At 41.8% G+C, this 13853-nt stretch overlaps 1 protein-coding gene across 4 annotated transcripts in view; it reads left to right on the top strand.

The window, feature by feature from the left end:
- Window positions 1-13853, top strand: part of GRIN2B (glutamate ionotropic receptor NMDA type subunit 2B) — a 212276-nt gene that overhangs the window by 30758 nt on the left and 167665 nt on the right. For 2 of the 4 annotated variants that reach the window (XM_017827682.1, XM_017827683.1), the window contains exon 3: window positions 5530-5958. In XM_017827682.1, coding sequence (XP_017683171.1) covers window positions 5548-5958 — 411 coding nt within the window. In that variant the 5' untranslated portion in view covers window positions 5530-5547. Of the gene's footprint in view, window positions 1-4986; window positions 5959-7763; window positions 7868-13853 lie in introns of those variants that run through there. The other 2 variants (XM_017827684.1, XM_017827681.1) reach the window with 2 other exon arrangements.

Genomic DNA, 13853 nt, shown 5'->3' with positions numbered 1-13853 from the left:
CGCTTATAAGACACATCTATCGTGCCCCAGATCCATCCTCCTCTTCTTTGTGTCTGTTGACAAAATTCCTGGAGCAACAGGGCTGTGAGCCAGAAGAAGATTTATGGACACTTATGTCACCAATGTAGTAAGAAGTAATATGGGAAACAGCAGCACAAGAGTTGCCAAGGTACAAATAACCTAGGCTGAAGGTGTGGTAGGATAACGGTTAAAGCAGCGTTAGAAGAGAAGGAATGCTTCTTCAGAGATATACAATATGCAGCAAGTCTAGATTGCAGAGACGGCAGTAGCCATCAGAATGGGAGGCTCTCCTAAGCTGAAATTGGGTCCCCAAAAATCAGTGAGCTAGAGAAACTTAGGTGTAAATTGTGGTGTGATTTATAGCTTTAAACTCTAGCTCTTAGGAATAACAGTTTCTGAGGTTTCAGTCTGTCCTGTCTGGTTTTTTTTTGCATGGGTCTTAGCTCCTCCAGTTTGCCATAAGGTAGGTAGTAGACAAAAAGATCAAATAGTCACCAGTCTTCTGTCATTGGCAAACACAGAGTTCTGCCATTGGTAAACACAGAAATGGTGTTCTTCTTTGGTCTGGACATACTTGTATTTCTTTGATGGACAACCCAGTAGCACATCTAGGCAACGTTAACTTCCCTACAGCTGCTTCTAGTGCAGTCGCTGTTCCCTGATGGGGAACAAAACACGTTCCAGCTTTGTAGAATATTTCACAGGTGAGGTGGATTTCTTCCTACCCCCAACAAGGACCTGAAACATTGCTTTTGTATTCATTGTCTGATACTTCTCAAACTGTCAGAGAAATGAAGGCAGTGTGAATTAGGATGCTGTCAAATATGAACAAATACTAAAGGGTATGATAATGTTGATGTTTAACACTGGGGCTGGCAGGACATCTGTCTCTAGGTAGTAATGGGACCCAGAAAGAACCGGGAGAGGAACTTCCCTGTGGCCCTCCAGGGAAGTATTGGAAAGGGAGGCTGGAGGTAGGTGATGCTTTTCTTTTTCCGTATGGAGCCAATGTCCCTGCAAAGTTCCCTTTGCTGGTGACTAGTGCCATTGTTCAGCCTCCTGTCCCAAGCATTATCTTCCTCTTAATTAGGAAATCTGCCTTCAAGACAGCTTTCTGTCTGGGACTGCAGTCTTCTAAGACTTCCTTTCCTCTTGCTGTCTTGAGCTTGGAGACAGCTCCCTAGGGGCTATTGTACAAGGCTACCTGGGTGGCACAATTGCAGCAGGAAGTACCAGCATCAGCACACAACAGAAATGCCCCCAAAATCTTGTGACCAGCCCATATTCTGCCTCAGTTTCTTTACCTGACATGACGATTGGCTGGCTGTGCTATACACTGCTTGAGTAGTAGTCTGTTTATAGTTAGCCTGGTTGAATGCAAAGTGACTGGTCTGTGTACTTTGTGTATTTTGAAATATCATCCAGAAATATCTCTTAATGCTGAGCTGTATTTTGCCTGTGCAGCCTAATAATTTTCTATTAATACTTATCTTAGGTCTGATCCACATAAAAGTGCAGTGTCAAATAAGGTTCTCGTGATATTTTTAAGCAATCTAACCTTTGATCCTGGCTAAATTCCAATCTGAATAATTACTGACTACCTACATTTTTTCTTGCATTTTCAATTGAAGAAGTTAGCTTTCCCTTCCCGTTTTGAAAGTGATTGTGTAACATTGCTCTGCAGTAAGTAGATGCTGCATTCCTCTACAATGGTGCGTATGTTTTACTGGTAAGTTAAACGAGATTATAGAGGTATAATGGTTTTACTGGCATGTTTATACCTAAATATAGATATGTCTGTAAAACCACTTCATCTAATGGCCCTCCCATATATTTTTTTACAGGGAGTAAGAGACAACATAATAGTGTGGAGTACTGTGTAAGGGATTTTACTTAGCAGTCTGGAGTCTGGGATTTGCTAAATTGTTTTGGAGTGCCAAAATCACAGAAAAGACTTCACTGTGTTGCCCCACACCACCACCAAGGGAAAATCCTGCTCATGTAAAATACTTTGTAATAAAATATCCCTGCATGTTTTAGTAATCATTCTTGACTGGTGAAATTATACTGTAAAATTATTTAAGTTGCTTGAAACAGAAAGGGTAAATGTCCTGTTTTACAGCTGCAGCCTTGTCTGGTGCTTATGAATTTCTTCATGTGTGAATTTCTTCATTCCTCTTCTTCACTGGGAACAAGAACCCACTCAGGAGGAGGTCCATGTGCTACCTCCAGTGCTTCCTTGGTTGGATGCCTTGTATGTTTGCATTCAAACACCATAGAAATTAATGGACAAAATTTGTTCCTGCGTATGCAGAAACACATTTTCAGGATAGTTCTGGGGTCACCTTAATCTGATAATAAGTCTGTGGTCATTCACCCTTCCCTTGCCTCTATTAGAACACATTCAAAAGGGGCTTGTAGTGAGCCAGACCAGGGGAGGAAAGTGAGATGAGGTTTGTGCTGCGATGTTTGTCCCTTTCTCTAAGAGCCACCACCTGCATGTGAGCAGACATGTGCAGAGTGGCTACCACTCAGGAACAGAAGTCAGCCCCAAGGAGGGAAGGGACTGTAGCTCCATGAGCACCCCTGTTGCAGTCTCTCCATGCTGCAACTCATGCTCAACTCCATGCTGTGACCCTGCTGCTGCCTTATGGGAGCTGGATGGTGGAAACCACACTCAGCTCTGAGTTGTGTGTAATTTATTGACGTTATCCTGCCTTATCACATCCCTGTGTCCCATCATACAAGGGAGTCCAGCCTGGATCTGGTACCTGTTATTCCCTCAGAGGAACACTGATCTGTGGCACACGGATGGCCCCTGGAGCACCTGAAAGACATTATGAGCATGACAGTAATGTTATGTATGAGTGAGAGAGGGCGAGATAGATGTCTTGGTTGGTACAACACAGGCTACGTAAGCATTGCTATGCCTGATCCAGGTGGGGGGTTAAAGATGACAATCCAAATTGGAGGTGCTGGGTTGGCTATAGAGACACAGACACCCTCCTGTTTGTATTAGCTTCTTTCCAGCCCTGGCTGCTCCCTGCATATCTGGCCAAAGCTTAGGAACTGCCACTGTACAGATAACACCATCCTGTGTTTAATGGAAAAATCTGCCTGAGGGGGGGGGCACATTGCTTGAGCTAGGCACCAAACAGATTGGCACCTATGTGCTCTTCAGGATCTAGACTCTCTTATGCTGCTTGGAGATAGATGTTAGAGATTTATTGGCTTTGATGCAGGTGAAGAGAAGGGGATGGACTTTTTGGCTGCCATTTTTCCCACTGGGAGAAGCCTGTGCTTGGGTGTGAAGGCTGACAGCTGCCATGATTGCCTGTATAGCTTCTGCATGAATGCTATCTGAGCCCTGGGTTGGAAGGCCCTGTTAAATATTCCTGGTGGGAGGAGGACTGGGAAAAACCTACACTTTTCTCCCTGACCATCACAACTAGCCATTGCCTAATCAAGTGTAATATACTGTATGAGTCAATGCAGGAGACATATTTTAAGAGAACAAATATAGCATTAAAGTGAGTGAGCAAGAGACTGAGAGACAGAGAGTGTATAGAGTGCATTAAAGTTAATAAAGCATTGAAGGAACGGGGACTGCATTTCACTGTGAAGGAATCTAATTTAGTGACTCGTAATTGGAGGATAACAGTCATGCTGGAATGAAGTTAACTGTTCATTTTGCCAAACTCTCAAAGTCTCTTGGTTCTCCTTGTGAGCATCTCTCGGAAAGTGAATCCGTCAGAGTTTAGAATCGATCGGTGCTTCACAGCCGTGGTCCCTTTCAGCCTTCTTAAGTGGATTTGGTTCCTCTGGTGCATATTTATTATCTGTTTTATTATCTGCTTATTTATCTGGTAATATCAATGCAGGATACATTCTCTCTGCTTAGCATGACAATGAGGGAGCAGATGCTGAGCCTATGTGTTCTCCAGGGCAGGGCAAGATTGGGCCCTTGTGCCTTTTCCCTGTGGATGGCTGGTGTCAGGTAGGGCTGTTTTGTGGGCTTCCTGCTTCCACAAAGCTTTGCCAGCATTGTCTCTGCTACTGTGGCTTTCTGTTCGTGTGACAGAGGCAAGTGTAGCAGCGAACAGTATGGAAGGATCTTGTTCTTGGACACCCAAGAACAGAGATGCAGTGCAAAAAAGTGCAGGGCTAGTGTATTTATTTGAAGTGTGCCTGGCTGCTGAAGAACAGAATTGTGGGTATGAGTGGCCGAGCAGGACATTTTGCCCTGGGGAAAAGTCTTCTTTAGTTTGAAATGCCTGAAATCTCCTTGGGACATGAGCATGGCCCTGGGTGGGCATACCAAGCAGTGCTACCTCTCACAGGGGTGGTGGGCGAATGTGGAGACACTGCTCTGTTGTCCACAGACCAGGGCTGGGGTTCTGATCTTTACACCGCATAGGTGCTGTAAAAATTAGTTTGTTAATGTTTGTAAAGTGCCTTGAGGATGAAAAGTGCTGTGGAAATGCAAACTATTGTTAAAATGAGAGTAAATAAAGAAAGAACTAAGAACAATCCCTCTGGGAACTGTCCTGTTCAGGCAGGGTCTGGAGAGATGACCTCATTGGATTTTGCTGTTTCTACTGTTACAAAATAAAGTGGATGTGTTCAGGGAAAAGATCGATGTAACATACCTGGCTGTAGTAGCTGAGGGTGAACCGTCATAAGCTCTGTAAGTATTTCTGCTTCTGTGCAAAAATAGCTGTTATATGGGCTTGAAGGGAATGTCTTCTCTACGCTGCATTGATCCAGTTTTGGCCCCAACCACTGGGAAATTTTGTATTCCTGGCTTTTTTTTTTTTTTTTTTTTTAAAGAACCCTGTATTGGTGGAAAGCATATAGCTGACTGTACTACAGACTGGAGCTGTGTGTGTCCTGGTGGTGGTAGGAAGGTCATGTGCAATGGATACACACGTACACACATACATATACATCCAATGACCTTGCCCATTTGTCCTCACTTTATTCTGAAAGGACTGTGATGAGAAAGTAAAAGGGGGCCCTTATTTGCCTGTTCTCCTCAGTCTCTGTGCCTGTACCTCCCGCACAAGCCCAAACTGATTGCAAGCACCAGTCATTCCTTTGTGTTGAGGGTGAGTACTCAGACATGGGCTTGACATAAGCAATTAATTTCACAAAGTCAGCCGATCAGCTGTCAAAGGACAATTCTCTATCACTTTTGACTTGGGTCTCAGAGTGACATGGGACCTGAGAGATGACATGATCCCATCTTCTGCTGACAGCTGTTTTCTTAAGTGATTCCAAAGTCTGAAGTAGAGGCTGACTGGTCTGACACTAGCCCCCCCCCCAACTTTAACAGAGCCCTGAATGTAGCCAAAGGGCTAGGCATTAGATGAGAAGGATTGTTGGGAGGAGAGCTAGTGGCTGAGGAAGATCAATGGATCTGCCTTGAAGGCTGACTGCATGACTGACTTGTCAATTAATCACTTTCTTTTACTTTCCCCCTTTCCCTTTTTTTGTTTCCTCACTCAGGGAGTCGAAGAACCGAAGATGAGGCCCAGTGTGGAGTGCTACTCTCCGAGGTTTTGGCTGGTGCTGGCAGTCCTTGCAACAACAGGGAGCGGGGCCCATGCCCAGAAAAGCCACCCGAGCATTGGCATTGCAGTCATCCTGGTGGGCACCTCAGACGAAGTGGCCATCAAAGATGCCCACGAGAAAGATGACTTCCACCACCTCTCAGTGGTGCCTCGGGTGGAGCTGGTGGCCATGAATGAGACAGATCCTAAGAGCATCATCACCCGCATCTGTGACCTCATGTCAGATCGGAAGATTCAAGGGGTGGTATTTGCTGATGACACAGACCAGGAAGCCATTGCCCAGATCCTGGACTTCATCTCTGCCCAGACCCTCACTCCCATCCTGGGCATCCATGGAGGCTCCTCTATGATCATGGCAGATAAGGTAAACTTAAATGAGCTTCCTCCTATTGCAGACCTGTGGATCAAAACTTAAAACAGAGAGAAATATCTTATTCTGTGATCCTCAGGTGTTGTCTCATGGGGCCGAAGGGTTGAGGGATTAGACAGTTTCAGATTCAAAGAGAGACTAAAAGAGCTAACTGTGTGTAGCACCACTGAGAAGAGCCTATTAATCATGTGGAATTATCTGCAACAGAGAAAAAACGAGGAGGGAAAGGAGCAGGTAGAAGAGAGCTGAAAAAGAATTGGCCCTTTTGTTCTTCCTTAGGGAGGGTAAAGAACCCCTGACAATTGTAATTCTTTTTAAAGGTTTTATTTTTGCCCGTGTTTTACCTTAGAAGATCCAGGGATCCTAGCCTGGGTTTTTACTGCATGTAGCTGGAGGACACTGTGGTATTTTCAGGGACATTTAATACAGCTCTTACATCTTAATTGGAATATAATTGAATCTTTAATAAAGCCTTCCTCTCTCAGAAGTGTTCATTAGCTCCTGAAGTTAAATAGATGTTGGCTAAAACAACTAACCAGTCTGAACCAGTCCAGCTAAGTCTTTCTTTTTTTCCACTGCACTACTTTATTCCTTCATATCATTGACATTTTACTGTTTTCCCAGGCCCTAGACAGTCTTCTAAGGAATTACTACGCAATCAAGCCTTCCCCTACTGGTTTTGAACAGGGCAAGATGTAGAGGGAGTAGCATCTTTGACCAGCTGATTACTGTTATCTTAGTGGAGCCTCCATGAGGTGCGGGTGGACCTGATAGAAGTCCTCCTCCTGCAAGGAACAGGGGACCCAACAAGTAGCACCTGAGTCTGCGTTTGGCCAGATGGTGTAGCTAACATGCCTCTGGGCTACTGTGGGCCATGGAAATGTGTGAGAGGAGCTGGCTGTCCTTTTCCCTGCAGGCTCGAAGCCAGAGAGAGTTAAGGCCAAGCCTTTTATTGAGAAGACCCTTTTGACCCATGCTTGTGCATTCCAAAGAAGTAAGCAGGGACACAAGCTGACAGGCTTTTTCTTTTACATGTTGTTTTTAAACAAATCTGAGATATTTAACTAGGCAGAATCGGGTCTAATTGAATGAAGAGTGGGAATTAACCTGGCTACTGTTGCTTTTCTCAGAAACAGATCTAGCGGGAAAAGAAATCCAGGCACTTTCTGTTTTATTTACCTTGCAAATAAATAATCCAGTGCAGGCTATTGGAGGTGATAACAAATTATTTTCTCACTCTTTGACCAACTGTTCAGTTGCCAAATAACATACAGTTAATATGCAGTATTGTTTTCTCATATCAGCCTTTGAACTGAAATAGTCACTGAATAAAATAATCATGGACCTTTTTTACTCTCTCTCCTTGAATAGTTGCACATGTGCTAAAGTCATGCAGCCACATTCCACCTACAATAAAGCTTTTCTGCCTTGGAGGACAATCAGACAGCAATGCTGCATCTTGATGCTCTCCTGCCTGCTGCATTGCACGGTTATCAATCTCTGTGCAAAAGAGGGTCTGAAGCATTGCTTGAGTGCTGCATTTCACACTTATGGTGACATTTTACATCCTCTTTGAACAAGTGTAAGAGTTACTGACACAAGACCTTCTAGACACTGGGAAAAGGTCCTTGTGACTTTGAACATGGCAGGCAAAATTCTGATTTCAGATTCCCGCAGTGTAAATCCAGCATAAACCCATTGCCTTTGGCAGGATTAGATCAAATTTACCCTGCTGTAATTCAAAGAGAAATTTGGCCTATTGAACTTTGAAAAGATTTTTTTTTTCTACCTGTCTCTAGTCTCTCCTTGGGAAGGCAGCATCTCCCACCACTGCCCTGTGTATCCCACTGGCTTGCATCTAAAGATCATTCTGGCAGGCAAGCAGCCCACAGGGAGCTCGAAGGTAGAAGCCTTATGAATGGAGATTTCTGTTTTACCAAGCTTCCCCCCCCCTTTTTTTTTTTTAAGTTTTGCAGACAGGAGAAGCAGGTTATGTACAAAGATCTGCAGTATTAGGAAAGGCCAAGGTTTCTTAAACATAATTTGAAAAGGCTGACCTTTACGGCTTCTGATCCGCAGGTGTGTAATCTTTAATGGATAATATTTATTTGATGAATTGAATGAAAATATGGTAGAGAGTAAATACACTAAAATTCTACTAAAAATACTAAAGTCAGCCTGCTAAGTCCTTAAGCAATTCCATTTTTCACAGAGGGCCTTGACAGAGGCTTTACTTTTAGTGACTCTTAGTCATATTCTTTGCAGATGAGTTGTGTGGCTGAGGTTTGATCCTGCAAGCATGGATTGCTTCTTTCAGCATCCCCTCAACGCCCACAGCAGTCAGCTGTGATTGAACTTGCTCAGCATTTCACAGGTTCAGATCTGCACTTACAGCTTCGTTATGCTCCCTGAGTGTTTGTGATCAGTAGCGCCAATGCAAACCTAAAGAACGCTACAAATCACTAATGCCTTAGTGTGACAGATAAGCCCCTCTTCTCTGGAGGTTAATGCAAAAACTCCTCAGTCAAATCACCTTTCCCAGAGTAGCATGTGAAATTCTGTTTCACCTTCAATGAGGGTTTTGTAAGTGTGTCTGCAAGGAAATTTGGGTCATGTAAAAAAGGCTTTGTAATGTGCCATGCAACTGGTAAATTGAGACACAAAAGAGCAGGGAAAAAGAAAAAAAAAGAAAAAAATGAGGATTTCGAGCCCAAATTTTATTTTCTCTTGTATATAAAACCAGAAATATTGCGTGATGTGCACCATAAGCTGGTCTTATCTCAGTTAACATGCATCTGGAAATTTGCTACTCACCAGCTAGAGGTCTAGGCATCAGTGGTGAAGGAGGCACCACCTGAGGACAATTCACCCCACTCACCTCAGGGTGCAGTGAAATGCTCATGGGACAGTCCTGTGTCTCCCCACTGTTTACTGAAGAAGGCTGTACCTCAACTTGTTCGTGATGCCTCAAGTTAAATGCCATGAATCCTGTAACATAGGTGGAGGTATGTTGCTGAAAGTGTAACATCTGGTTTTCCTGATTCTTTTTGTTCACACTCAGATTCTTTAATATTGCATTGGATTACATTTTGTAGATAATGTTTATGTATTTTTGTTTTCCTGGTGTTTTGCCTTTTTTCTCTGAAAAATAGGTATAGAGGAATTTGTATATGTTTTTGCTGTTTTACTCGGTGTTCATGTCTCTAATTCCACCTGCTTAGCTGCTACAGAGTGTTACATTTAATTTCTGCCTAATTTGGCATAAGAAGAAAATGACCAGATGATCTGTGTGCACACTGTGATCTGGATTCAGTTCCAGGAAAATGGTGAAGTACAGATACATGATGTGCCTCACTTGAGCTGTGGAGAGACCACTTTGCCGAGTGAGAGTTGTGTCACAGCCAGTTAAGTTCCTTTAGTCCCTGATAAGCATGCCAGCAGTGATGCCAAACACAGTGAAGTACAGCAGTCATTTTGTGGGGACTGGATGGCCTAGGAGTGATGGCTGAGGGGACCCAATAGCCCCCACGTTAGTTCCTCTCAGAGGAGCAGGGCCTGTAGCTCTGCGGCAGGATAGAAGAGTGCTCATGCTGTTTTGGCCCTGTAAGGAAGCACCTCTTCCTTGTTTTGGTGCTGACACCTTGAAAAGGATTAGGGTGATAACATCGTCTTACCTGGACCTGTGATGAGGAAGGGAAGAGCACTGATCACTGATGATCTGTGTTTAATCCAAAATAGATGAAATGGAGAGGAGAGAAATGTGCACCAGTACCGGTGTTAGATTTTTGTGGTAGAATAACTTTGCTTGTGGAAGCTTGCTGGTCTCTTTAGTTTGCCTGATGTTGCCACAATGACCTTACTTTTTGTATTACCTGATTTTAAGCATTAGTTTGTATTGTCCAGGGGACTGCAATGCATTTTTGACCAATAAGCATATCTGCTCCCATTCCAGTGTTTAAAATAATGTCTTATTTATCCCCAGTTGTTTTGAAAGCAGAAATTCAATTGTATGAGGATGCTCTATGTTAAGAGGCTGATGGTGAAAGTAAACCTTCAAGGCAGCAGACCAAACTTCAGTTCCGATAACCACACAAACCAATATCTTGTGTTTGCAGTCCTGAGACTGGCAGTCTGGACTGGGCTTTTCTTCACTGTAATTTCAATATTCCCTAAAATCACTTCTGCCCAGAACTAGGAGGTAAAGGAGCAGTCACAAAAAAAAACAAAACAAACAAACCCAAAACTAACAGATATACATTTATAGGTATCTCAAGAGAAGGATGAATTGTTATTCAGATTTAAATAACTTACTGTGTTGGAAAAGATTTAGCTCCTTGCCTAAAAAGTGACCACACCATTGGCTGACTGATCCATTTTGTAATGATAGAACTATTTGTTTTAAAATAACAGAAAAAGTCAACTTGGTGATAATGAATGCAGAAAAGGTAAGAGCAGAAAATGCCTTGGGTTCTCTTATAGCACAGCTGGTGACCATCATTTTTGCCAGAACTGTGCCTTCCTATTTCTCCACAGTCGCATTATTTCGCCAAAGCTTCTTGTCCTATGAAGTGTTATAGTAACACAAGGGTGCACAGGCAGCACAGGAAAAATACTGGAAGAAGAGGATGGTTATGTTTTCCCAGGTGAAAATCATTCTTCTCTGTCTCTGCATCCCTTGCTGTTTTCTCCAGGGCTTGCCCACACAGGGATACGTGCAGTATGCATCAGCATATTGATGGAAATAAAATGGTAGGAAAGAATGATCTGTTGAGCTGGGCTGTGCCAGTAATAAAATTTGTATAAAAGCTGCATGAAACTAACCTGAAATCTAAGATCTGATCTGTTCTAGGCCAGATTCTCCTTCCTTTTTTTCACAGAGCACGGAGCTGACTTTTCTGTTATTCCCTCCCCTACCTTGTTCTTTTTTCCCGTTTATACCAAAGCTGCAATGTTTTCTCTGCCTTTTCATCCCCACTTCATAAATCCCTCTCCCCTCTGTTTTTCTTTTCTGTAAGGCTTCCAAGAAATGTTGTCTCTCTCTCTTTCAATGCTGAAGGCTGCTATGATTGCTCCATGCTTGGGCCATGCTGCTGCAGCAGTGATTTCCTTGGTATTTTGGTGGGGAGCAAGTCCAAACTTGGACAATAGGTGTAAAGCACCAGGGAAGAAGAGTACCTGTTGGTCAGAGTGCAGCAAAGTGATGCTGCAGATACAGGAAAGCCAAAATTAGTTGGATAAGATGAGCACCTAGATACACACTGAAACCAGGACAAAGTCAAAGACACTGGGACAGTGCTGCTAAAAGCAGAACATCTGTAATTAAAAGGAAAGCACTTTCACTCTCAGGTTTTCAAAGGTTAAATAATAGGCATGCATGGGGAATGAAAACCTCATTTTTTGGATGTAAATTTGTTTCATTTCCATTAGGGATGACATCTGAAATTTTTCGAGCCCTTGTGTGAAGGAAATTCAGTTAAAGAAAAAAAAAGATAAAGTTCCCTTTGAACGGATTATATGAACTGAAGTAAAATAAATTCCAAAAAAAATGTTGCTTAGAAGGGAGAAGAACACACATTTTGATCTGCAGACATTGAAAGATTTTGTTCCCTTTTTTCCCTCCAGACAAATTTATATGCAATTCCTGTAAGTTCACAAAGCATTTTCATTTCTCTGAAACTGCATTTGATGGCAGTAATAGTTAAAATGTTTCTTAAACTAATCTAATAATTAGCAAAGACAAGTTTGATGTTAAAAAATAAAATAAAAAGAAATTGGCAGTTTCCCTTCAAGATTTTAATAATTTTTATTGAGGACATGATTAATACACTTCATTTGACACTCAGTTTGCTTTTGCTGCCAAATGAAAGCTCTCTGTAGCTCACAAATAATTAACTAAATATCATGTATTCTCAAATTATGAATTTGCTGCAAAAGTTGAGGAGGGAGAATAAAAGGTAGGTCACAGAGATATAGACAATGTACATACAAAATGACTTTTTTTTTCTGTAAAGAAAGGGAATATAGGTAGCATATTTTTTTGAAGTTTAACACCTGAGAGTTTCCCTAGAACAATTTTTATTACTTTAGAAAGAAATCACAGCATTTAAAATCCCTCAGGTATTAGGAAACCTGGAAATGAACTTTTAAGAGCTTTAACCTCTCCCTAGGGCCATTAAATCCTTCAATGTTAACTCTCTTTTTCTAAACAAGAGCTCAAGTACTCTCATCAGTATTATTTAAATGAAAAAATGACTTTTCAAAGAAATGTATAATTTCTTTTATTAATTATCCTATTAAAATAATCTGGATTTTTTGTTTTGGTTTTTGGTTGGGTTTTTTTGGGGTTTTTTTTGGGTTTTTTTTTAAATTTTTAAAGCTTCCCTCTATTTTATCTCCAATTTTCTTGGGAGGAACTCCATTTCAAGGTCTTCCCTTCTTCTGGGGTATTCTTTTCAAGAGTCTTAGGGAAAAAAGTGGAGTTTGATTCCTTTTTATTTTTAATTTTATCACTTAGAAGCAACAAGAAAGCACCTTTAAAAAACCCAAAAAACCAAAACAAAAGTCTTATGCAAATGTAACTTTCCATTAAATATCTCCATCAATTTTTCCCCCTCTAATAATTTACACTGGATGCACTTCATATCTGTCCTGGGCCTTGTACACCTGATGCTTGAAGATGTCATCTGAGCTTGAGCATCACAGAATTGGGAAGAAGAAAACCTGGGGTGCCCTGGTGAGACTCATACCCTGCTAAGGTGCCCTGGGAAGCTTTTGGGCAGAGGCCGTGCTGAAGGAGAAGATGGCTTCCCGGAGGTGCCTTCCCTTAGCAGAAGTTGTCTCAGACAAGAAATGTTAAGCAAAACTGAAGTCTGATTCTCTTATATCAGCCTTTTGCAGCTATTTATAAACTGTTTTGTTTTGGGTCATAGGATTCTTCTTCCAGGAGTACAGAGTGTTAGTTTTCTTCTGTTGTTATAGTGATGTTTTCTTTTGAGGGACAGAAGACCTTTCCTTCCCTAGCTCTGCACGCAACTGCTGCAACCTACCTGAGGTAAAGAGAAGCTGAATTAACCTTATTACTACTATTGTTTAAATGCAGTGTTGTCATTCTTTGCCTGGAAATAGAACTACTGAAGTGAGGAAAATATTGATTTCCACCTAGCTTGGATCTGGCCAGTAATAGGGTTTCTGTGAAAAAGTTCTTTCTTGCTAGATTTCTAACCTTGATTTTTACACTAATAATGTTTAGTTAGATCTCCAAATCTGTAAACACTACCTAAAGAAAATCTGGAAGCTTGATGAGATCTGACCCATAGTTATTTATAATTACTATTACAGCCCCTTTCTTCAAAACAAAAAACCCAACACAAAAGTCTTAAATCAATTTGTGCCATCCCCAGCCGGACAAGGAGATTAGTTTCTTCAATCTGGACAGGCAGTCCTTTATTACAACCTCAAGCAGTTACTTGTCTCACAAAATCTAAATTAATTACACTCAAATTTGTCCCTGCCCTAAACTGGCCTCAAAATGAAATTAAAAACACAGAGTGTGAAATTGCCCAATGCTGCTGCTTTAGATCCATGTGTCATTCCCCAGTAACCGCAGGACAGAGAGAACCAATTCTTTCCAGGGAATCTCTTATTCTCTTTGCCTTTTATTTGCCTCATTAACCAAGTTTGGAGGGGATGGATTATGAGGGAACTTAAGGGAAGTATATATACACAGACTGGAAAAAACAGAGTACAGAAAAAGGTAAAATTGTAGTCTGTGACTGTTAAGGATGTGGAGGAGCCAATATATGAAGAAAGAGTGTAACAGCGGTATGTGTGCATTGTAGATGGACTGAACAATGAGTCAGGGTATGATTTATATACTCAATGAATAGAGG

This window comes from Lepidothrix coronata, unplaced genomic scaffold (genome assembly GCF_001604755.1).
Source record: "Lepidothrix coronata isolate B3197 unplaced genomic scaffold, Lepidothrix_coronata-1.0 Scaffold141, whole genome shotgun sequence".
In the NCBI taxonomy this organism is placed as follows: domain Eukaryota; kingdom Metazoa; phylum Chordata; class Aves; order Passeriformes; family Pipridae; genus Lepidothrix; species Lepidothrix coronata.
The sequence above is the reverse complement of the archived record's forward strand: the minus strand, read 5'-3'. Positions and strand labels throughout refer to the sequence as shown.